The sequence below is a fragment of the Eschrichtius robustus genome, chromosome 2, assembly GCF_028021215.1.
Source record: "Eschrichtius robustus isolate mEscRob2 chromosome 2, mEscRob2.pri, whole genome shotgun sequence".
NCBI lineage: Eukaryota > Metazoa > Chordata > Mammalia > Artiodactyla > Eschrichtiidae > Eschrichtius > Eschrichtius robustus.
The window spans coordinates 50531066-50558028 of record NC_090825.1 but is presented as its reverse complement, the minus strand read 5'-3'; the positions used below and the strand labels follow the sequence as shown (position 1 = coordinate 50558028).

The 26963-nt window shown below is 36.2% G+C and overlaps 1 protein-coding gene across 5 annotated transcripts in view; it reads right to left on the bottom strand.

Annotated features, from left to right (window-relative positions):
- RNF180 (ring finger protein 180) overlaps positions 1-26963 on the bottom strand; it is a 301957-nt gene that overhangs the window by 223506 nt on the left and 51488 nt on the right. For 3 of the 5 annotated variants that reach the window (XM_068533115.1, XM_068533097.1, XM_068533108.1), the window contains exons 3-5: positions 24454-24549; positions 21872-22831; positions 18984-19019 (exon numbers count right to left, since the gene is read on the bottom strand). In XM_068533115.1, coding sequence (XP_068389216.1) covers positions 18984-19019; positions 21872-22831; positions 24454-24549 — 1092 coding nt within the window. Of the gene's footprint in view, positions 1-18983; positions 19020-21871; positions 22832-24453; positions 24550-25209; positions 25319-26963 lie in introns of all 5 variants that reach the window. The other 2 variants (XM_068533132.1, XM_068533123.1) reach the window with 2 other exon arrangements.

Genomic DNA, 26963 nt, shown 5'->3' with positions numbered 1-26963 from the left:
TCCTTTCTTGAGAGGCCACGGTATTATGATTAAGAGCATAAACTTTGGGATCTAGATTTGCCACATACTAGGTTTGTGGGCCTAGTATAGTTATTTAACCTCTCTGATCCTCAGTTTCTCCATCCATAAAATGGCGACCATAATAGAACTTACCTCATAAAATGGTGTAGTATTAAATGAAGTAAATAAATCAGAAAACCACCCAGCATATAGTAAGATGTGGTAGGCAGATTAATGACTCCCCAAAGATGTCCATGTTCTAATCCATGGAATTTATGTTACCTTACATGTCAAAGGGACTTGACAGTTGTGATTAAGTTAAGCAACTTAAAATGGGAAGATTACTCTGGATTATCTAGGTGGGCCTAATATAATCACAAGGGCCCTTAAATAGGTCAAAGAAAAAATGTGACAAAGGAAGCAGATGTTACAGTGATGTCATTAATGGAAGGAGGCCACAAGCCAAGGAATGTGGACAGACCCTAGAAGCTGGAAAAAGTAAGGAACAGATTCTACCCTAGAGCCTCCAGAAAGAATGCAGCCCTGCCAACACCTTTATTTTTAGCCCTACAACACCCATTTTCAGATTGTGACCCCTAGAAAAATAAGATGATAAGACAATATCGTTTTAAACTACTATGTTTGTGGTAATTTGTGGTAGCAATAATAGGAAACTAGTACATAAGGAATATATAAGTATGATAATTATTATTTTTCCCTGTTCAAAACATTCCTGAGTTAACATTAATAGTGATAAGTCATGTTGATAGTATATATCCTTGAAATGATGTGTAATGTAATGAAAATGGCATTTCAATTCTGTGGTCTTCCTCCCAAAAACCAATGTACAGAAAAGAGTTAATGTAGAGGTCTATCAGTTCTTAAAAGGCTAGCCCTTGGCAGGCATCTGAGAACCTGAATTTCTGGAGAGCTCCTATCATCCTAATTGATAACAACGGCTCACTGTGCCTAAAATATTTGCACAAACAATATGCTTTATGTTGAACATCTGCTTTCTTTCTGGAGTCTGGAATTTGGTATGTGCCAGGCAGAAGATGTCTACATGACCAACCCCCAATAAAAACCCTGGGCACTGAGTCTATAATAAGCTTCCCTGGTACACAACATTGCACACATGTTGTTATAACTAGTTGATGGAAGAACTAAGTTCATTCTATATAACTCAATGGGGAGAGGACTCTTCAAAGTTTGCACTTGGTTTCTTCTAGACTTTGCCTCATGCACATTTTCCCTTTGTGGTTTGTATCCTTACACTGAAATAAAACATAGTTGTGACTACAACTATAGGCTGAGTCCTCTTAGTAAATCATCAAACATGGGGGTAGGACTTGGGGACCCACGACACAACTCATAACCCCAGTATAATGAGAAAAGGATCAAACAACCTTAATTGAGGGACATTCTACAACATACCTAACTAGGTAACCTCAAAGATGTCAAGGTCATCTAAAACAGGGAAAGTCTGAGAAACTGTCAAAGCCAAGAGGAGCCTAATGACACATGACAACTAAATATAACAAAATATGATACCCTGGATGGTATCCTGGAACAGAAAAAGAATATTAGGTAAAAACTAAGGAAATCTGATTAAAGTATGAAGTTTAAATAATAGTAATTTATCAATATTGATTCATTAATTGTGACAAATGTAAAATACTAACATAAAATATAAATAATAGGGAAAACAGTGTGGGACATATGGAAACTCTCTATACTACCTTCACAACTTTTCTATAAACCTAAAACTACTCTAAAATTTAAAAAACCCTCGTTTAAAAAAAATTCCTGATCATCTACTGTGTACAGAGAACTGTGCTAAAGCATTAGAAAACTTAAATCTGAGGGGACATCAGGATGGCAGAGTAGGAGGACACGGAGCTCACCTCCACCACAAACAAATCAAAAATACATCTACATGTGGAGCAATTCTTACTGAAAACAAACTGAAGACTGGCAGAAAGACTCTCATACAAACATGGCTGTAAGAAAGATCCACACAGAAATGGGTAGGAAGGGAAAAGAACTGGTCAGGTCAGGCCCTGCACCTCTGGGAGGGAACACAAAAGAGGAGCTAGATTACATGGGATCAGAGATCTTCCCTGGGGAGTGAGTGGTTCAAGCCCATATTGGGCACACCAGCCTCGGGGTCTGACTCCAGGAGGATAAATCCCTTTAGCTGGTTTGAAAACCAGTGGGGCTCACAGGAGGGCTGTAAGAAACCTGGGCTCCATTCTCAAAGAGTGAGCACACACTTGCTTACTCCTGAAACAAGGTAGAGGAAGCAAATTGACACTGCCCAGAACTCTGGCCAGTTACCCACACCCACCCTGGTACATGCCCCAGACTGAGCTGAGCACCTGCTCTGGCCCTGCTTGCTCCATGGCACAGTCCACACTAGGGTAAAGGCAGCAGCAACCAAGGAAAGTGTGCAGTTGTGAGGGTCAGAGCCAGCCCAGACCCAGCATGGCATCTGAACAGGGTAAAGGTAGCCATCACTGGCACTTGCCAAGGCAGCACATGGGAGTGGTCTGGAACTCTGGTCCTGGCACCACAACAGCCCACGGCCTGACCCACACAGAGGGCCCATCCCAGCCCCTCTTGCTCCATGGCACAGCTTGACACTAGGGCAAGGGATGCAACAACAGAGACGAGTGTGTAGTTGTGAGTAATGGAGCTGGCTCAACTTGGAACAGCAACTGAACCAGGAGAGGGTGGCCTTTACTGGAATTCATGGAGACAGTGCATTAACTGCACTAGAAAACACTGAATAGGGCTGGGACCGGCACAATCCACGGCCCAACCTACACTGAGTGCCCACTCCACCCTTCTAGCTCTAGCACTGCTCCCCTCTGGGCCAAGGGTCCCAGAGCTGGGAGGGAGGAGAGCATACACTTAAAGGGAACAGAACCAGCTCAGACCTGACTTTCAGGGCTTCTGCTCACACCTGGCTCTGGCTCTAGCTCCTGCATCTCCAGCCGTACCTCCTACTAAGATGATAGCTGCCAGCTCACCCTGGGAGATGTGACCTGTGTTCATGTCAGATCCATCTCTCCCATCAAAGCCACTGGGCACACACAGATTGTGTAGGGAAGCTCCCACACAAAGACACCCCTTCAAGACTGGAATAGGAAACTGTTTCACCAAATCCCATAGAGAAAGAGACAGTTAAGCAAAATGAGAAGACAGAGGAATTTGTTTCAAATGAAAGAACAAGAGAAAACCCCTGAAAAAACAACTAATGAAACAGAAATAAATAATTTACCAGATAAAGAGTTCAAAGCATTAGTAATAAGAATGTTAACTGCATTAGGGAAAAGAAAGGATAAACACTGTGAATATTTTAACAAGGAACTAGAAAACATAAAAAAGAATCAGTCAGAACTGAAGAATACAATAACTGGAGTGAAAACCACACTAGAAGGAACAAATAGCAGACTAGGTGAAACAAAGAACAAATAAGTGATCTGGAAGATAGAATAATGGAATTAACCAAATCAGAACAGCAAAAAGAAAAACAAATTTAAAAAATGAGAACAGTTTAAGGGACTTATGCAAAAACATCAAGCATACCAATGTTTGCATTATATGGGTCCCAGAGGAGAAGAAAGAGAAGGGGGGTCAAAAAAGCATTTGATGAAATTTTAGCTGAAAACTTCCCAAACCTGAGGATGGAAACAGATATCATGGTACAAGAAGTACAGAGGCTCCCAAAGCAAGATATACCATATTTAAAAGGATAAAATTGAAAATTAAAGAGAAAATTATAAAGGCAACAACAGAAAAACAGTCATATAAATGAAATCCACAGAAAGCTATAGGCTGATTTTTCTGAAGAAATTTTACAGATCAGATGGGAGTGGCATGATATATTCAAAGCGCTGAAAAGGAAAAACCTGCAACCTAGGGATACTCTACCAAGCAAGATTACCGTTTTGAATTGAAGGAGAGATAAAGGACTTTTCAGACAAACAAAAATTAAAAGTTCATCAAAACTAAATCTACCCTAAAAGATATGTTTAAAGAGTGTCATCTAAGAAGAAAGTAAAAGGATAAAATGAAAGCAAGAGTCTATAGAAAAGGAAAAAATCTGACTAGTAAATGCAACTATATAGTAAAGGCTGCAGATCAACCACTTAAATAAGCTAGTATGAAGATTAAAACACAAAAACTTATAAAAGCAACTATAACTAAAATAAACAGTGAAGGGATAAACATGAGGATATAAAATAGGACATCAAAAACACAAAATGTGAGGGGAGGAGCTTCAAGATGGCGGAAGACTAAGATGCAGAGATCACCTTCCTCCCCACAAATACATCAGAAATACATCAAAAAAAAAAAAAAAAAGAAATACATCTACATGTGGAACAACTCCTACAGAACACCTACTGAATGCTGGCAGAAGACCTCACACTTCCCAAAAGGCAAGAAACTCCCCATGTACCTGGGTAGAGCGAAAGAAAAAGGAAAAAACAGAGACAAAAGAATAGGGATGGGACCTGCACCAATGGGAGGGAGCTGTGAAGGAGGAAAGGTTTCCACACACTAGGAAGCCCCTTCGCGGGCGGAGACTGCGGGTGGCAGAGGTGGGGAGCTTCGGAGCCACGGAGGAGAGCACAGCAACAGGGGTGCGGAGGGCAAAGCGGAGAGATTCCCGCACAGAGGACCGGTGCCGACCGGCAGTCACCAGGCTGAGAGGCTTATCTGCTCACCTGCTGGGACGGGTTGGGGCTGGGAGCTGAGGCTCGGGCTTCAGTCGGATCGCAGGAAGAGGACTGGGGTTGGCTGCGTGAACACAGCCTGAAGGGGGCTAGTGCGCCACAGCTAGCCGGGAGGGAGTCTGGGAAAAAGTCTGGAGCTGCTGAAGAAACAGAAGACTTTTTCTTCCCTCTTTGTTTCCTGGTGCGCGAGGAGAGGGGATTCAGAGCGCTGCTTAAAGGAGCTCCAGAGACGGGCGCGAGCCGCGGCTACCAGCACGGATACCAGAGACGGGCATGAGGTGCTAAGGCTGCTGCTGCAGCCACCAAGAAGCCTGTGTGCAACCACAGGTCACTCTCCACACCTCCCCTCCCAGGAGCCTGTGCAGCCCACCACTGCCAGGGTCCCGTGATCCAGGGACAACTTCCCCGGAAGAACGCACAGCGCGCCTCAGGCTGCTGCAACGTCAGGCCGGCCCTGCATCCGTACCCCTCCCTCCCGCCAGCCTGAGTAAGCCAGAGCCCCCGACTCAGCTGCTCCTTTAACCCCATCCAGTCTGAGCGAAGAACAGATGCCCTCAGGCGACCTACACGCAGAGGTGGGTCCAAATCCAAAGCTGAACCCCTGGAGCTATGTGAACAAAGAAGAGAAAGGGAAATTTCTCCCAGCAGCCTCAGGAGAAGTGGATTAAATCTCCACAATCAACTTGATGTACCTGCATCTGTGGAATACCTGAATAAACAATGAATCATCCCAATTTGAGGAGGTGGACTTTGGGAGCAACGATATATATATATTTTTCCCCTTTTCTCTTTTTGTGAGTGTGTATGTGTATGCTTCTGTGTGTGATTCTGTCTGTATAGCTTTGTTTTTACCATTTGTCCTAGGGTTTCTGTCTGTTTTTTATTTTTTTATTTTTTTTATTACTTAAAAAAATTATTTTTCTTAATAATTATTTTTTATTTCTTATTTTAATAACTTTATTTTATTTTATTTTACCTTTTTCTTTCTTTCTTTCTTTCTTTTTTTTCTCCCTTTTATTCTGAGCCGTGTGGAGGACAGGCATCATGGCAGTGCCACTGAGGTGGGAGAGCCAAGTTCAGGACAGTGGTCCACAAGAGACCTCCCAGCTCCACGTAATATCACATGGCGAAAATCTCCCAGAGATCTCCATCTCATCGCCAAGACCCAGCTCCACTCAACGACCAGCAAGCTACAGTGCAGGACACCCTATGACAAACAACTAGCAAGACAGGAACACAACCCCATCCATTAACACAGAGGCTGCCTAAAATCATAATAAGGCCACAGACACTCCAAAACACACCACCAGACGTGGACCTGCCCACCAGAAAGACAAGATCCAGCCTCTTCGACCAGAAAACAGGCACTAGTCCCCTCCACCAGGAAGCCTACACAACCCACTGAACCAACCTTAGCCACTGGGGGCAGACACCAAAAACAACAGAAATAATGAACCTGCAGCCTGCGAAAAGGAAACCCCAAACACAGTAAGTTAAGCAAAATGAGAAGACAGAGAAACACACAGCAGATGAAGGAGCAAGGCAAAAACGCACCAGACCTAACAAATGAAGAAGAAATAGGCAGTCTACCTGTAAAAGAATTCAGAATAATGATAGTAAACATAATCGAAAATCTTGGAAACAAAATGGAGAAAATACAAGAAATGTTTAACAAGGACCTAGAAGAACTAAAAGCAAACAAACAGTAATGAACAACACAATAAATGAAATTAAAAATTATCTAGAAGGGACCAATAGCAGAATAACTGAGGCAGAGGAAAGGATAGGTGACCTGGAAGATAAAATAGTGGAAATAACTACTGCACAGCAGCATAAAGAAAAAAGAATGAAAAGAATTGAGGACAGTCTCAGAGACCTCTGGGACAACATTAAACACACCAATATTCGAATTATAGAGGTCCCAGAAGAAGAAAAGAAAAAGAAAAGGACTGAGAAAACATTTGAAGAGATTATAGTTGAAAACTTCCCTAATATGGGAAAGGAAATAGTTAATCAAGTCCAGGAAACACAGAGAGTCCCATACAGGATAAAACCAAGGAGAAACACGCCAAGACCCATATTAATCAAACTATCAAAAATTAAATACAAAGAACAAATACTAAAAGCAGCAAGGGAAAAACAACAAATGACACATAAGGGAATCCCCATAAGGTTAACAGCTGATCTTTCAGCAGAAACGGTCCAAGTCAGAAGGGAGTGGCAGGACATATTTAAAGTGATGAAGGAGAAAAACCTACAACCAAGATTACTCTACCCAGCAGGATCTCATTCAGATCTGACGGAGAAATTAAAAGCTTTACAAACAAGCAAAAGCTAAGAGAATTCAGCACCACCAAATCAGCTTTACAACTAATGCTACAGGAACTTCTCTAGGCAGGAAAAACAAGAGAAGGAAAAGACCTACAATAATAAACCCGAAACAATTAAGAAAATGGTAATAGGAACATACATATCAACAATTACTTTAAATGTAAATGGACTAAATGCTCCAACCAAAAGACAAAGACTGGCTGAATGGATACAAAAACAAGACCCGTATATATGCTGTCTACAAGAAACCCACTTCAGACCTAGGGACACATACACACTGAAAGTGAGGGGATGGAAAAAGATATTCCATGCAAATGGAAATCAAAAGAAAGCTGGAGTAGCAATTCTCACATCAGACAAAATAGACTTTAAAACAAAGACTATTACATGAGACAAAGAAGGACACTACATAATGAACAAGGGATCAATCCAAGAAGAAGATATAACAATTGTAAATATTTATTCACCCAACATAGGAGCACCTCAATACATAAGGCAAATACTAACAGCCATAAATGGGGAAATCAACAGTAACACAATCATAGAAGGGTACTTTAACACCCCATTTTCACCAATGGACAGATCATCCAAAATGAAAATAAATAAGGAGACACAAGTTTTAAATGATACATTAAACAAGATAGACTTAACTGATATTTATAGGACATTCCATCCAAAAACAACAGAATACACATTCTTCTCAGGTGCTCATGGAACATTCTCCTGGATAGATCATATCTTGGGTCACAAATCAAGCCTTGGTAAATTTAAGAAAATTGAAATCGTATCAAGTATCTTTTCTGACCACAACGCTATGAGACTAGATATCAATTACAGGAAAAGATCTGTAAAAAATACAAACACATGGAGGCTAAACAATACACTACTAAATAACCAAGAGATCACTGAAGAAATCAAAGAGGAAATCAAAAAATACCTAGAAACAAATGACAATGGAGACATGACGACCCAAAACCTATGGGATGCAGCCAAAGCAGTTCTAAGAGGGAAGTTTAAAGCAATACAACCCTACCTCAAGAAACAAGAAACATATGAAATAAACAACCTAACCTTACACCTAAAGCAATAGGAGAAAGCAGAACAAGAAAACCCCAAAGTTAGCAGAAGGAAAGAAATCATAACGACCAGATCAGAAATAAATGAAAAAGAAATGAAGGAAACGATAGCAAAGATCAATAAAGCTAAAAGCTGGTTCTTTGATAAGATAAACAAAATTGGTAAACCATTGCCCAGACTTACCAAGAAAAAAGGAAGAAGACTCAAATCAATAGAATTAGGAATGAAAAAGGAGAAGAAACAACTGACACTACAGGAATGCTAAGGATCATGAGAGATTACTACAAGCAACTCTATGCCAATAAAATGGACAACCTGGAAGAAATGGACAGATCCTTAGAAATGCACAACCATCCGAGACTGAACCAGCAAGAAACAGAAAATATAAACAGACCAATAACAAGCCCTGAAATTGAAACTGTGATGAAAAATCTTCCAACGAACAAAAGCCCAGGACCAGATGGCTTCACAGGCGAATTCTATCAAACATTTAGAGAAGAACTAACACCTATCTTTCTCAAACTCTTCCAAAATATAGCAGAGGGAGGAACACTTTGAAACTCATTCTACGAGGCCACCATCACCCTGATATCAAAACCAGACAAAGATGTCACAAAGAAAGAAAACTACAGGCCAATATCACTGATGAACATAGATGCAAAAATCCTCAACAAAATACTAGCAAACAGATTCCAACAGCACATTAAAAGGATCACACACCATGATCAAGTGGGGTTTATCCCAGGAATGTAAGGATTCTTCAATATAGGCAAATCAATCAACGTGATACACCATATTAACAAATTGAAGGAGAAAAACCATATGATCATCTCAATAGATGCAGAGAAAGCTTTCGACAAAATTCAACACCCATTTATGATAAAAACACTCCAGAAAGTAGGCATTGAGGGAACTTTCTTCAACATAATAAAGGCCATATATGACAAACCCACAGCCAGCATCGTCCTCAATGGTGAAAAACTGAAACCATTCACTAAGATCAGGAACAAGACAAGGTTGTTCACTCTCACCACTATTATTCAACATAGTTTTGGAAGTTTTAGCCACAGCAATCAGAGAAGGAAAAGAAATCAAATGAATCCAAATCGGAAAAGAAGAAGTAAAGCTGTCACTGTTTGCAGATGACATGATACTATACATAGAGAATCCTAAAGATGTTACCAGAAGACTACTAGAGCTAATCAATGAATTTGGTAAAGTAGCAGGACACAAAATTAATGCACAGAAATCTCTTGCATTTCTATACACTAATGATGAAACATCTGAAAGACAAATTAAGGAAACACTCCCATTTACCACTGCAACAAAAGGAATAAAATATCTACAAATAAACCTACTCAAGGAGACAAAAGACCTGTACGCAGAAAACTATAAGACACTGATGAAAGAAAATAAAGATGATACAAATAGATGGAGAGATATATACCATGTTCTTGGATTGGAAGAATCAACACTGTGAAAATGACTCTACTATCCAAAGCAATCTACAGATTCAATGCAATCCCTATCAAATTACCGATGGCATTTTTCGCAGAACTAGAACAAAAAATTTCACAATTTGTATGGAAACACAAAAGACCCTGAACAGCCAAAGCAATCTTGAGAAAGAAAAATGGAGCGGGAGGAATCAGGCTCCCTGACTTCAGACTATACTACAAAGCTACAGTAATCAAGAGAGTATGGTACTGGCACAAAAACAGAAATATAGATCAATGGAACAGCATAGAAAGCCCAGAGATAAAACCACGCACTTATGGTCACCTTATCTTTGATAAAGGAGGCAAGTATATACAGTGGAGAAAAGACAGCCTCTTCAATAAGTGGTGCTGGGAAAACTGGACAGCTACATGTAAAAGAATGAAATTAGAACACTCCCTAACATCATACACAAAAATAAACTCAAAATGGATTAAAGACCCAAATGTAAGGCCAGACACCATCAACCTCTTAGAGGAAAACATAGGCAGAACACTGTATGACATAAATCACAGCAAGATCCTTTTTGACCCACCTCCTAGAGAAATGGAAATAAAAACAAAAATAAACAAATGGGACTTAATGAAACTTAAAAGCTTTTGCACAGCAAAGGAAACCATAAACAGGACGAAAAGACAACCCTCAGAATGGGAGAAAATATTTGCCAGTGAAGCAACTGACAAAAGAGTAATCTCCAAAACATACAAGCAACTCAGGCAGCTCAATATCAAAAAAACAGAGAACCCATTCCAAAAATGGCCGGAAGACCTAAATAGACATTTCTCCAAAGAAGATATACAGTTTGCCAACAAACACATGAAAGAATGCTCTACATCATTAATCATTAGAGAAATCCAAATCAAAACTACAATGAGATATCATCTCACACCGGTCAGAATGGCCATCATCAAAAAATCTACAAACAATAGAGAGGGTGGAGAAAAGGGAACCCTCTTGCACTGTTGGTGGGAATGTAAATTGATACAGCCACTATGGAGAACAGTATGGAGGTTCCTTAAAAAACTATAAATAGAACTACCATAGGACCCAGCAATCCCACTACTGGGCATATACCCTGAGAAAACCATAATTCAAAAAGAGTCATGTACCAAAATGTTCATTGCAGCTCTGTTTACAATAGCCAGGACATGGAAGCAACCTAAGTGTCCATCAACAGATGAATGGATACAAGAAGATGTGGCACATATATACAATGGAATATTACTCAGGCATAAAAAGGAACGAAATTGAGATATTTGTAGTGAGGTGGATGGACCTAGAGACTCATACAGAGTGACGGAAGTCAGAAAGAGAAAAACAAATACTGTATGCTAACACATATTTATGGAATCTAAAAAAAAGAAAAAAAGAATGGTCAGAAGAACCTAGGGGCAAGACGGCAATAAAGACACAGACCTACTAGAGAATGGACTTGAGGACACGGGGAGGGGGAAGGGTAAGAATGGACAAAGTGTGAGAGTGGCATGGACATATATACACTACCAAACATAAAATAGATAGCTAGTGGGAAGCAGTTGCATGGCACAGGGAGATCAGCTCAGTGCTTTGTGACCACCTAGAGGGGTGGGATAGGGAGGGTGGGAGATGCAAGAGGGAAGAGATATGGGGACATATGTATATGTATAACTGATTCACCTTGTTATAAATCAGAAACCAACACACCATTATAAAGCACTTATACTCCAATAAAGATGTTAAAAAAAACCCCAAAATGTGGGGGAGGGGAGTGAAAAATGTAGACCTTTTAGAATGTGTTTTACCTTAAATGACAACCAGTTTTAAAAAATAAATATAAATGTAAGTCAACACATATGAACCCCAAGATAACCACAGATCAAAAACCTACAATAAAAACTCAAAAACCAGATAGAAAGGAACATAAGCATACCACTAAAAAATAATTAAACCACAAGGGAAGAGACTAAAAGAAGAATAGAGAAGAACTACAAAAACTACCAGAAGACAAGTAACAAAATGGCAGTAAGTAGCTACGTATTAAAAATCACTGTAAATGTCAGTGGACTAAATGCTGTAATCAAAAGACACAGAGAGGGTTGACTGGTTAAAAATAACAAGAGCCATCTATCTGCTGACTACAAGAGACTCACTTCAGAGCTAAACACACATATAGTCTGAAAGTGAGAGGCTGGAAAAAGATATTTTGTGTAAATAGAAACAGGAATGCTGGGGTAGCAATACTCATATCAGACAAAGTAGACAGTAAAACAAAGTCTATAACAAAAAGAAGGGCTTTATATAATGATAAAGGAATCAATACAAGAACTGTATATAGAACTCACTAACATATACATACCTAAAATAGGAGCATCTACATATATAAAGCAAATATTAACAGACATAAAGAGAGAAACTGACAATAATACAATAATAGTAGGAGACTTTAACCACCCACTTACATAACTGGAGAGATCATTCAGACAGAAAATCAATAAGGGAAAAGTAGTCCTAAAAGACACATTAGACCAGTTGGGCTTAACAGATATATATAGGACATTTCAACCAAAAACAGCAGAAAACACATTCTTTTCAAGTGCAAATGGAACATTCTCCAGGATATATCACATGCTTGGCCACAAAGAAGTCTCAACAAATTTAAGAGGATATAAACTATACCAAGTATTTTTTCTGGCAACACAGCATGAAACCAGAAATTAACTGCACGAAGAAAAATGGTAAAAACACAAAAATACATGGAGACTAAACAAAATGCTACTAAAAAAATAAAATGGGTCAATGATAAATCAAAGAGAAAATCAGAAAATACCTCGAGACAAATGAAAAAAACCCCACAACCTTCCAAAATCCATGGCATGCAGCAAAAGCAGTTCTAAGAGGGAAGCTTATAGTGATATAGGTCTACTTCAAGAAATGAGAAAAATCTCAATTAAACAACCTAACCTACCATCTAAAGTAATTAGAAAAAGAAGTATAAACAAAGTATAAAGTCAGCAGAAAGAAGGAAATAACAGAGATTAGCAAGGATATAAATAAAATAGAGGCAAAAAAGAAGAAAAATCAATGAAACCAAGACCTGCTTTTTGAAAACATAAAGTTGATAAGCCTTTAGACAGTCTCATCAACAACAATAAGAGGACCCAAATAAACAAAATAAGACATGAAAAAGGACAAATAACATCCAATATGACAGAGACACAAAAAATCATAAGAGAATACTACAAACAGTTATATGCCAACAAACTGGAACATGTAGAAGAAACGGACAAGTTTCTAGAAACATGCAACCTTCAAAGACTGAATCAAGAAGAAACAGACAATCAGAACAGACCAATCACTAGTAGTGGAACTGAATTTGTAATAAAAAAAAAAAAAAAAAAAAACTCCCAGCAAACTAAAGTCTAGAACCAGATAGATTTACAGGGGAATTCTAGCAAACATATAAGTAAGAGCTAATACCTATCTTTCTCAAACTATTCCAAAAAAACTGAAGAGGAGGGAACACTCCCAAATTCATTCTATAAGGCCATAATTACCCTGATATCAAAACCAGACAAAAAAACTACAAAAAAAAACAAAATTAGAGGCCTTTATCTCTGATGAATACAGATGTAAAATCTTCAACAAAATACTGATAAACCAAATTCAATGATACATAAAAAGGATTAAAAACCATGATCAAGTGGGATTTATTCCAGGAGTGCAAGGATGGTTCAATACCCAGAAATCAGTCAATGTGACACACCACGTTAACAAAATGAAGGATAAAAGTCACATGATCATCTCAATAAATGCAGAAAAAGCATTTGACAACATCCATTCATGATAAAAACTCTCATCAAAGTAGGTATACAGGGAACATATCTCAACATAATAAAGGCCGTTTATTACAAACCAACAGCTAACATCATATTCAACAGTAAAAAAACTAAAAGCTTTTCTTCTAAAATCAGGAACAAGACAGGGATGCTCACTCTCACTGCTCCTTTTTAACATAGTATTGGACGTTCTAGCCAAAGCAATCAGGCAAGAAAAAAGAAAAGAAAAGAAAAGGCATCCAAATCAGAAGGGGAGAAGTAAAACTGTCACTATTTGCAGATCACATGGTAGTATATACAGAAAATCCTAATGTCTCCATCAAAAACTACAAGAACTAATAAATGAATTCAGTAAAGTTGTAGAATACAAGATTAATATATAGAAATCTGTTCTTTTCTATACACAAATAATGAACTATCAGAGAGAGAAAGCAAGAAAACAATTTTATTTAAATTTTCATCAAAAAGAATAAAATTCCTAGGAATAAAGTTAACCAAGGAGGTGAAAGACCTGTAGTCTGAAAACCATGCAACACTGAAGAAAGAAATTGAGGATGATACAAATAACTGGAAAGATCCCATGTTCATGGATTGGAAGAAATAATATTATCAAAATTACCACACTACCCAAGGCAATCTACTGATTTCATGCAATCCCTAACAAAATACCCATGACATTTTTCACAGAACTAGAACAAGTAATCCTAAAATTTATATGGAACCTCAAAAGGTTCCATGTCAAAAGACCTCAAATTGCCAGAGCAATCTTGAGGAAAAAAAGAACAAAGCTGATTTCAGACAATACTATAAAGCTACAGTAATCAAAACAGAATGGTACTGGAACAAAAAAAGACATATAGATCAACAGAACAGAATAAAGAGCCCAGAAATAAACCCATGCACCTATGGTCAATTAATCTACAACTAAGGATGCAAGAATATACAATAGAGAAAAGACAGTCTCTTCAATAAGTGGTGCTGGGAAAACTGGACTGATCCATGTCAAAGAATGAAATTAGAACATTTTCTCACATCATATACAAAATTAAACTCAAAATGGATTAAAGACCTAAATGTATGACCTTAAACTACAAAACTCCTAGAAAAGAACATAGGCAGAATACTCTTTGACACAAATTGTAACATTCTGAGGGATCAGTCTCCTAAGGCAAAAGAAATAAAAGCAAAAATAAACAGGGCCTAATTAAACTTAAAAGCTTTTGCACAGCAAAAGAAATCATCAAAAAAAAAGAAAAGACAATCTACTGAATAGGAAAAAAATATTTGCAAATGATATGACCAATAAGGGGTTAATATCCAAAATATATAAACAGCTCATGTAACTCAATATCAAAAAACCAAACTACCCTATCAAAAAATGGGCAGAAGACCTGAATAGACATTTTTCCAAAGAAGATATACAGATGGCCAACAGGCACATGAAAAGATGCTCAACATTACTAATCATCAGACAAATCAAAACCACAATGAGGTATCACCTCACACCTGTCAGAATGGCTATCATCAAAAAATAACCATAAATAACACATGTTAGCAAGGATGTGGATTAAAGGGAACCCTCGGTGCACTGCTGCTGGGAATGAAAATTGGTGCAGGCACCATGGAAAACAGTATGGAGGTTTCTCAAAAAACTAAAAATAAAACTACCATATGAACCAGCAATTCCATTCTTGGGTACATATCTGGAGAAAACAAAAACACTAATTCAAAAAGATACATACACCCCAATCTTCACAGCAGCATACGTACTACAGCCAAGATATGAAAGCAACCTAAGTGTCCATAAAGAGGTGAACAGATAAAGAATTGTGTGTGGGGGGGGATGTTTGTCTGTGTGTATATATATACACACACAATGGAAAATTATAGTAAAATGTGTCATCTAATTAAAATTTTAGTTATTTTCATTACTGAAGCTTTTTATTTCAATAAACCATTAATTTTCTTCTTTAGAAACAGAACAAATGGGGATAACTGTTCAATATGTGAATTACTATTATAATTCAGAAGCACAAAAATTTTATTTTAAAAAGATAACCAAAAATATATTTAGAATATGATTTGTGTATGATTTCAACCTGATGAATCAAGTGATAAAAGATTAAGTGGACTCCTTCAAAATCTGTGAAAAATTATCCCTATGTGCAAATCCAGGAAAATGAAACTTAATGCTTTTGTGGAAAATGTATATCTTCTCTAGGTAAACACAAATAAGTAGGTCTTTAATATAATTTATTGACCTCTATTCTCCCCAGTGCCTAAATCACACCCTCGTAATAATACAAGTAGTCTTAACTCATTTAGTTAACTCAGAACAATGTAATATAATCATTGTAGATGGTTCATTGATTTATTAAAAACCATGATACTTGGTCAATTATTTTATATTTTCATGCACAACATGCCACAGAAATGTAAGGTAAACTCTTTTCACAATAGTTTCCTGTGGGTTTTAAAGAGACATTTTCTTTTATTCATATTAAATAAGTGCAAGGTTAAGAAATGTCAACACAGCAGAACAAACACAATGTTTAAATAGAATTATTTTAAAATATTATACAGCTATACTAGTTGCAGCTTTACATTCTCTCAATCCAGAGGAAGAAATACCCTTCCACAGGATGAAGTTTTTAAATTTCCTCAGAATGCTAATATTTCAATCTTTGCATGATTATACTAGCCACTTAGACAAACTACGTGGGCCAACAAAAGTCTCAAAGGAAATTAGAAAACAGTTTGAACTGAATTAAAAACACAACATAAAAGTCATGGGTTGTAGCTCATGCAGTAACTAAAGGGAAATTTATAGAAATAAATGCTTAGATGAGATAAAAAAGTATTTCCAATCAAAAACTTAAGTTTCTCCCATAAAAAATATTTTATAAGAGAAAGGAAAATAAAGTCAAAGCAAGCAGAAGGAAGTCAGTAATAAAAGTAAGACCAGAAATCAATGACTTTGAAAACAAAAAATAATAGAAAAAAATAATTGAAATCAAAAGCTGCTTCTTTGAAAAGATCAGTAAAATTGATAAACCTCTAGCAAAACTAAAAGCAAGAGGGGAGGGGAGGGGAGGGGAGAGAAGGAGAGACGAGACACAAATTGCTATTATCAGGATTGAAAAGGGGATCTCACTACAGACCCAGCAGACATTAAAGGGATAATAAGGGAATACTATGAACATTCTATACACATATTTTCAACAACTTAGATAATTCATTGAAAACAACTACCAAAATTATCCAACATGAAATAGATAACCTGAATTGTCCTACAAACATTAAAGAAATTGAATTCATAGTTAAATTCACCTCCTTCACCCACCCCCACCCCCAAAACCTCCAGGCCCAGGTAGTTTCATTACCAAATATTTAAGAAAAAGTAATATTAATTCTTCACAATATTTTCCATAAAACACAACAGGAAAGAACAATTCTTAACTCATTTTATAAGGCCAAGCACTACCATGATATCAAATCAGAAAAAGACTGTACAAAAATAGAGTAAGCTTCAGAATAATATCCTTCATGTACAGAGGCAAAAAAACAAAGAAACCAAAAAAAACTCTCAAAAAATATTAGCAAGTAGTATCCAGCAATATACAGAAAGAAAAATACAACATAAAGTATTTACTGTGGGAATGAAACACTGGCTCAATATTTGATAATCACTTCATATTCACATTAAAAACACATAATCATATCAATTGATACAGAAAAAGCATTTGACAAAATTCAACATCCATTCATGATAAAACTTTCAGCAAACTAGGAATAGAAGAAAACTTCCTCAACCTGATAAAGGGCATCTATCTAAAACCCACACCTAACATAATACTTAATGGTGAAAGACTGAGTGCTTTCCTCCTAACATCAGGAAAAAGACAAGGACACCCGCTCTCATCACTTCTACTCAACACTGTACTAGATGTTCTAGCTCACTCAATAACACAAAAAAAGAAATAATCAAATTGGAAAGGAAGAAGTAAGACTGTTTTTATTTGCAGACATGATCATCTAAGTAGAAAACCCAGTGAAATCTATAAAAACCCTGTTATTCCTGATAGGTAAAATTAGAAAGGTTGTAAGATATAAGATTAATACCAAAAAGCAATTGTATTTCTATATATTATTAATGAACAAATGGAAATTAAGATTTAATAAAATAATACTATTTACCAACAGTATAAAAATATAAATACTTAGGGATAAATCTGACAAGAGATGTCAAAGATCTGTACTATCAACAGCACAAGATATAAAGTCAAAACAAAAATCAATTATGTTTCTGTAAACTAGCGAAATACAATTATAAATCAAAACAATTTTTTAAATTAACAATAACACAAAAAGTAAATACTTAGGTATAAATCTAACAGTATATGCACACGTTCTGAATGCTAAAAATTGCAAAATACTGATGAAAGAAATCAAAGACCTAAATAAAAGGAGAGACATATCATGTTCATGGACTGGAAAAATAAACACAGTAAAGATTTTGGTTCTCCCCAAGTTGACCTATTTTTTTGTAAAGATAAAAAGGTTGATTCTAAATTTTATATGGACAGGCAAAGGAACTAGAATAAAACAATTTTGAAAATGAAAAATAAAGTTGGAGGAATCACAGTACCCTATTTTAATGACTTAGTATAAAGCTACAATAAACAAGAAAGAGGACTATTGGCAAAGGGAGAGACACAAAAATAGACTGAACAGAAAGAAGAGAGAGTCCAGAAAAAGACCACACATATAGAGCCAGTTGATTTCTGACAAAGATGCAAAAGCATTTCAACGGCGAAAGGACAGTGTTTTCAACAAATAGTTCTGGAACAATCAAGCATCTCTATGCAAAACAAGGGACCTCAACCTAAATCACACACCTTATTTAAAAAAAAACCTCAAAATGAGTCATAATTCTCAATATAAAACTTAAAACTATATAACTTATATAAGAAACCATAGGAGAAAATTTTCATAACCTAGGGTTAGGCAAAGAGTTCTTAGATAGGACACCAAGAGCATGATCCATTAAAAATAAATTTGAGAAACTGGACTTCATCAAAATTAAGTATGTTTCCTCTATAGGAAAAAAAAATTTTTCTGAGACAATAAAAGGACAAGCTACAGACTGGGAGAAAATCTTTACAAATCACATACTCAATGAAGGACTTACATCCAAAGTACATAAAGAACTTTCAAAATTCAACACAAAGAACACAACCCAATTAAGAAAATTACTAAAAGATTTGAAAAGATACTTCACTAAACAATATATATAAATGGCAAAATAAGCACTTGAAAAATGTTGAACATCATTAGGGAAATGTCATTAGGGAAATGCAAACTAAAACCAGAATGTGATACCACTATGTATCTATTAATGTCAAAATTTTAAGAGTACCAGGTGTTCGTGAGGATACACTGCAAAAGGAACTCTCATACATTGCTGCTTGGAATGCAAAATAGTATAGCCATTCAGAAAAACAATTTGACAGTTACTTACCATATGATCCAGCAATCCCACTCCTGGACATTTACCCTAGAGAAATGAAAGCTTAGGTTCACACAAAAACCTGTACATGAATGTTTATAACAGCTCTATTCATAATTGCCAAAACCTGGAATAACCTACCTCTGCTCAACAAGTAAATGGATAAACTGTGGTGCATTCATACAATGGAATACTATTAAGGAATAAAAATAACAAACTAGAGATATATGCAACAACTTGGATGAATCTCACACATAATTATGCTGAGTAAAAGAAGCCAGTCTCAAAACTATTATATACTACATGTTCTAATTTTATAACATTACATTATTATTTTATAAAATTATCAAAAAGACAAACAAAAGTAATGGAGAACAGATCAGTGGTCTTCAGGAATTAGGGATGGGACAAGGGTGTGATTATAAAGATATAATCATGGCACAATTATAAAGGCACAAGGGAAATTTGGGGTGGGGCTGATGGAACTGTTCTGGACCCCCACTGTGGTGGTTGTTATATGAATCTATACATATGTTTAAATCATAGAGCTGTATGCCAAGAATAAATCAACTTTATTGCATGACAATTAAAAAAGAAAACCAAAACCAAAAAGACTGTGTTGAATAAAAAAAGGGTTTGCTCAGCACTCTTCCCCCAAAGTAGATGCTCAACTAACATTTGCTGAACAAAAACACTGAAAACTGGCTGTAGTTTCTGCTTTAACAATAATCTCATTTACATCCCTAAGCTTCAAAAATTTAAGTAACTTTTTGTAGCATCATTAACATTTTCTACCATGGTATCGGCCACAGAAAGATGTCTAGTTTACACACAAAAAAATTTTAAATGTCAAATGAAAGTCAGAAATCTAGATATCCCAACCAATTATTTTAAACTTTAAAAAATTACCATTAATAATAGGTAACTTTTTATTTATATCTTGTATACATATCTTTCTCATTAAAAAAGGGGCAGGATCTGTTTTGAAGTCATTACCCAAAGGCATGATATACAAAACAGATATCTGATATCTGTTTTAGAATCAACTAATCTTTATTAAACATTAAACGAGCTGAATAGCTAAGCCATTAATTTTTCTCAAATATCAACTCTTCCTAGGATTTATCCTTTTCCTTGAATTAGTAAAACTATTAAAAATTCTTCTTCCTTCTGACTCAAACCACAGTGTGTACTCACACTGCGAATTCATGTCATTTCTATGCTGCTACCTGTTTTTAGATTTTCTTTGCTAAGGACACATTGGGCATTTGTTTGCCTGTAGCTCCTGTGCAAGCAACCAAACCTATTAGGATCCCACCATATCATTCCTGTACTGACCTGTCACAGGTCTGACTAAGACTCATTCACTTCGATCAATTAGCTAAGCAGACTGGTTAAATCACATGTGTGTGAATGAATAAAAGCAACCTTATCAAAAAAAAAAAAAAAAAGACCATTAATTTTGGTCTTACTTTGCTTTAAACTGTGTGAAAAAGAGTGTTCCTATGCTAGAAAATGATTAAAAATACAACTGAGGTTTTCAGAAGTACCTAGCCTAAGAATTATACATATTTTGAAAATTGTAAAAATGTTATTTGCATATTTACAGCACAGAACAAGTATAATTTTCATACTTCTTTGAAATCTCTATTTGTTAAGAGAATTATTTTAGAACCCTCCACATTGTTTTTAAGGTATTTGTTCTGTTCACTTAACATATGATCATCTCCAATTTATCTAGGTTTAAGTCAAATTTTCAATAAAATTTTTGAATTTTACAGCTTTGATAAGTTAAACTATAAAGTATATTATAATGGTGCTAAAACATATTCTTTTTTACATCCTACAGTATATGCTTTGATGTCACATTACACCATCACTTGCAAAGAAACCAAATTGAAATGCTTTTGTCAGAAACCAGTCAAAAATATAAAAACAATTACTTATACTATCTAACCAAAAGATGAAAAATACCTAACATGATTGAGGCATTTAATGCAGTAATTTTATTTTATTCAGTCCATGGCTAGAATCATAAACAATAATGAGTTTGCTTAACTAAGAGTGAACTATTATATAAAGTTGTTGCTTTCTGTATTTTAGCTCTGAGGACACTGTTAATATTCAATATACTAATTAATAAGGACTGCTATCTATTATGACCAAATAATGAAAGCAATTTGCAAAACTAGTTTATACAGAAATAAGCTGGTCCTCAAACTTCTAAATTTTCATAAGCACCTCATCCACTGGCTTTAATTGGTTTCCTCAGTGCCTAATATTGGTTTCCTTCACACACCCCACCCCTGAACGTATCATTACAGGTACAGGAGTTCAAACCACAGGAGTTCAAACTACCCTCTCCTATAAAATTACAGTAAGGGTCAATTATCCTTTAGATAATTTTCACAATTTAGCACAGTTAACCATATCTGGCTCATGTGGGCACATAATTAAACAGGGCTCCTTGAAAATATCCATTTAAACTAAATATAATGAAAGTGAATGAATTTGTCACTATATTGGATTTACTTAGGGAAACATTTCTGTTTCAATTTAACCTGAAAAAACAGCACTGCAAAACAATCCTAACATGAATATATTTAAAATGTGTATGACAACCTAGTCTCAATATCATGAGATGAATGTTCCTATAAAATATTAGCAAAATTGGGAAAAACTTCACAAAAGGGCATTTTCTGAACATGTGTAAGCACAGACATGGTTATACATGTCAGTTATAATAGAGCTACATGATCATTAACTTCACTTGGGAGAAATGTCATTTCAAAAATCACTCAAATCAAGTTTTTATAATACAGGTAATTCAAAGTTAGCTCCTCTCCCCAAAGTCTGACATTTGTAATACAGAATTTTTAGTAAACTCTTTCAAAAATTACCTGCTTCTGCAGCCATCTTTCATGCCTTCGTTGTTTCCGTCTCAGATTCTTCAGCTTGCTCTTTTCTCTCTTACTGAGCCTCTGATTAATGGCACCCAATGAAAAACTGCCTGAGTGCAGGAAGTCCAGAGGAGAGAGGTGCTCTTCCTGGTCTGGGGCCTCCAGTGTGCTCCTCCCAGCTGAGGGCATGTCCATCAGGAAAGTCAGGTTGTTAGAACTAGCATGGCCAGAGTACACTGCAGAAGCTTCTAGACCACACTGAAATTCTCCTCCTCTTTGTGTCTGGGTCTCACGGGGAGCCACTGAAAATCTTTGCAGCAGCATATTAGGATCAAAACTGGATGAAATCTGAAAGGAACGGTTATTTTTACTTGATTCTAAAGGCAAGCCCGAAAGGTCAACAGGCTGCGTTTCATTTAGCCTGGGATACACAGTAGTCTTACTATGGATTTCATATAAAGTGGGTAATAAAGTCAGTTTCTCACTGATGTTCAGATCCAAGCTATGTGATTTTCTATGAAAAGCTCTCGTAGTGCATCTGCCGGTCACAAGCTGTGGAACAAAAAGCTGATATTTTGGATCTGATGCTTTGAAGAGCAGTTTTTCGTTCTTCATCTTGAAATATGTTGACCGTACCTCCAGGCAGAGTGCTTCCGTTAATCTTCCAGGACCATTATTATTTTGGGCCATGTTTAAAAGCCCGTGATTTCTGTTTTTGGAGGCGCCACCTGTCAGCAGAGTTTCCTTGTCACAACCTGACTGAACTCTAGGATGTGACAAGTATTTCAGCAAGGGTCTCATTAGTCGGCCTGACCGTGTTGGCTGATAATCGGTCCGGCTTTTGGAGAGATGTACAGCTGCAAGCTGGCCACAGGAACATTTTGGAGTGCTGACAAAATTAAAGCCCCCTAAACGGGCCCCACAGAAAGGGCAATTCAGTTTTCCAACTGTCCACTGGGCCTACAGGTAATAAAGGAAAATAAAAACAATTCTTTCTTTGTAAAGTAACCAAAGAGAATGTGAGCTGTTTTTTTGTTTGTGGTTTTACTGTTTGTTTGTTTGTTTTTTAAAGCCGACCACATGAAAGTTTTCTACGCCACAGAAAAGGCCAGCATTGTTTTCTGATTAGTAGACAGAACAGTCTACTAGATGGAAACAAGCCTTCCAATAAATAGAGATAAGAAGCTCCAAAGGTCTAGAATGATAATATATTGCACATCACACCCATCTAAACGATACTCCTAAGAATTCTAAAAGAGTCTCTTAAACAATAGGCTGAATATGGATACAGTGTGAACTAATGAAAAGAAAAATACACTATGGAACCAGGAAGCAAATCAGTCTACAGAGCTTAATTTGCAAGTAAAATCTCACAGAAAAGTGTCTGTTTTGATACACTTCTTGCATACCAAGCACTGTGGGAGGGAACTTTACCCAACCAACAGAATAAAGCTCTTCCTGCCTTTTTACATACAACCAAAAGATATTGGTTGCATACATCAGTTACTTCATTTTCTATACTCAGATTACAAATTAATAATGAACTAACTTAAAGTTATCTTTTCAACAGAGATAGTAGGACATCTACAGTGTCCTAATACATTTTCTAAAGTTCAGGACACTAATAAGCAGTACACTGGCATTTTCCCAGGAAATCATTACAATGTGAGAATGGATGCAAGGGATATCTAGCTAATGTTATTCTTTAACAAAAAAAGTAAGCTAGTCAGTGGAGAAAGGCAACTATATTGTTCCAAAAATCATATTTCTTATACTTTTCTAATACTTAGCTGTTTTGAATTATGAGAAATAATGATGCCACACTGACAAGATGAATTCCTACTCATAATATTTCATTAAGGATCCTTAAAAGTGTGTTTTTTTGATACTGACTGTGCCAATACGAGTCATTAATTTTCCAGTTTATTTTACATTTGTGTAATGAGACACATAGGATATTTCATTCACTCAATAGGTACTGTTCTAGGTGCTGGGGATATAGTACATAATGAACAAAATATAAAAACTTCTGACTTTATGGAGTTTATATTCTAGTAGAGGAGATAGGTAACTAACAAGATCAGTAAGCCCTTTGTGTGTGTGTATATATATGCATATGTGGATATGTGTATGAATGTGTATAATAATTTATATATGTCATATATACTTAAAGCATATTTAAAGTTCTATATATCACTTATAATGTGTGTGTAAAACATAGATAGGTATATAAAGTAAAGAAGGGAGAAAGGAAGTGTTGAGAGTGGTAATAGTGGGGAGAGGCAGCTGATAGACTGGCCAGGCAATGCCTCACTGAGAATAAAGACCTAAGGAAATGAAGGAACAGGTGAGTAGTTGTTGGAAGAGAATTCAAGGAAGGGGAAATACCAAGTGCAAAGTCTGAGGTATAAAAGTCCTCAGAGCACTCCAGTAATAATGAAGAAACCAGTAAGTGTAATCAAGTTACACACACTTTCATGTCTCTTGAAACAATGCATCCAAGAAAAATAGCTCTAAAATTAGGATGAAAACTTTCTGAAGGTAGTATATTCCTAATTTTACTCAGAAACTATGGAACTTACTTTTTGTATTAGGCAGTGTATCCATTCTGGAAGGGCTTCTGTATCCATATGCCACACATGACAAATATTTTGATCATCAGCTGAATCATGTCTATCCTGTTGTAGCAAAATCATGATATTAGTCATGACTAGTTCAGAATTTATTACACAAAATTCATATTTGAGTAAAACACAAAAAAAATACTTTCAATTTTAGATAGGAAGGAAATACATACTGCCCTCCTCTCCTTACTCCCATTGCCAAAGACAAACCCAGAAAGAAAAGGTTTTTTTTCAGGGAATAGCCACATTTAAATTGACCAAAAAAAAAAAAAAAAAAAGATTCCTCCATTTCATTGAGTTCATCAAATTAAATTTTAAATTGAGCAGAAAGTTACTGAATGGACAAATCTGGTGCCCTATTTTTTCTGTGTGTGAGTAAAAATACTACCATTCATGACAACTTTCCCCAGCCTTCAATCTCTGATTTTGTCTGGATTCTAATGACAGAATAAAGGAGTTGCTGTATTCTCTATCAAGATGCTCAAGAAAAGTTTAAGAGAATGGGAGAAGAGGAATAATTGTACAGGGAGCTAGAAAGGCTCTGACTAAATTTCAGCTGTGTAAGTACAACAAAAATTTCAAAAAGAGACAATATTAGCCTTTTGAAGTAGGTCTGTAGAAATAAATGTGATATATAGTTGAGACACGATGACTTCTCAACATGTCAAAAAAATTCAGGGCAGGCCAGGGTGAAGATATGTGGTTCTTTACTACCTCTGTGACTGTAGGACAGCTGCTTTATCTCTCTGGCTCTCAGTTTCTTTTCCCGTAAAACACTGCTACATAACTGCTCAGGTCCCTTCTGGGTCTACAGAATTTCATTCTGTGAAATGACAGAAAGGGTTGATTGACAAGAACAGCACAAGGGTAGTCTCCTGTCCATATATCCTTTCCCAGGATCAGATTTTAAACAGAAGTAGCTCTGCAAGTTGCCAAAGAATAGTTCTCTTTTATATTTCCAAAGTGGTTGCACTACTAGTTACTATAATCAGGTTATAACAAAGTAACAAACAACAAGGAAATTATTGAGCATGACTTAGAAGTTTGTATTCACAGTGCTATGAATGAAAAAGGACTGAATCTCTTTAAGAAATTTTCACTGAATAATCTATATTAGATTGTGACTTAGAGCCAGGATCACCCAGAATTTTTGTTTAATATCCCAGGACGGTTCCTCTGGACCTTACATCATTTTTCTCCTCCATCAGTAGATCTTAAGGTACTAAATTGTTGCCCAGTGTAGACAAAAAGTTTCAGTGTAATTTATTTACATATTGGAAAGATCTATAAGGAAGCCATGTTAATCTAACTTTGGTCAGGAGCCCAAAAAATCAAAATATAAATTAAAAGTGGAAGGGACTTAAGCTATTGTTATAGGTTAGATCACATTTCATTATTTTGTATATTGTATACAGCAGTATTTTATATGCCAAAATAATAATTAGTGCTAAACCAAATTCAAGATTATAATGGTGAAAGAAAACTTTGTTAAAAGGTTTAAAAATTTCCAATTCTAATGTTTTAAAAATCTGCAACATGGGTTGAAAATATTTCAATGGCAAATAGAAAATCTGTTGGGAAGGGTTTATAGTTGCCCAAAGAGAAACTTTACAGTTTTATTCATGATGCCTAAACTCTAATTCTGGTTAACAAATGGAACGTCCCATGTCAACACAAGAATAATGAGGGCCAGGAAAGTGCATGGCAATATGAAGAGGATATTACTGAACAGAAGTAAAGTTAGGAACAGAGGAGGAGATGCTAGGAATACTCTCTAGCTCAAACATCTTACTGCTCCCTAATACATGTCTATTCACAAGAGTGTCAGGCAAACATACAAAGGTTTAATTTTATTCTAGATTATGATAAAATGATACAGCGAAAATTCAGGCAGAGAGAAATGTAATTCTTGGTTTCAAGATAGCAAAGTGAGTACGTATTCCAGCCTATACTCCCTATCAAACCACAGAAACTACAAAAGACTTTTCAAAAAAAGGAATCAATAGATGAATGAGAAAATATGGATGGGGAGATTTCAATGGGCCAAAAATTGTAAGGAACCTCTGAGAGATTAATGAGGGAAACAACAGCATACTGTATTCAAGTACATAACAGATGAGAACAACACAAAGAATGGCCCATGCCAAAATTGTGGAAATCAGAAGCAAAAAAGGGCCCTGGGCAACTATTAGGGGTGGATGTGAAGTCTGTCTGTCTCCAGGCAAGAGGAGTACTTGGGGCAGAGAGAAATAGGGCAACATTTCTGAAAATGTGGCTGGAAAGGCCTAGAAAAAAAATGGAAAGCATTTGCAATATGTCCAGAAGATGAGCTACTGAGGACCAATCTCTATTCTTGCTGAAAATATTACCATATAAAAATATTGCATCATTTAATATATTAACTATATCAACATATAAAGAATATGAAATAGATTTGTTTTAATAATAAGTTACACCTCTAACACACA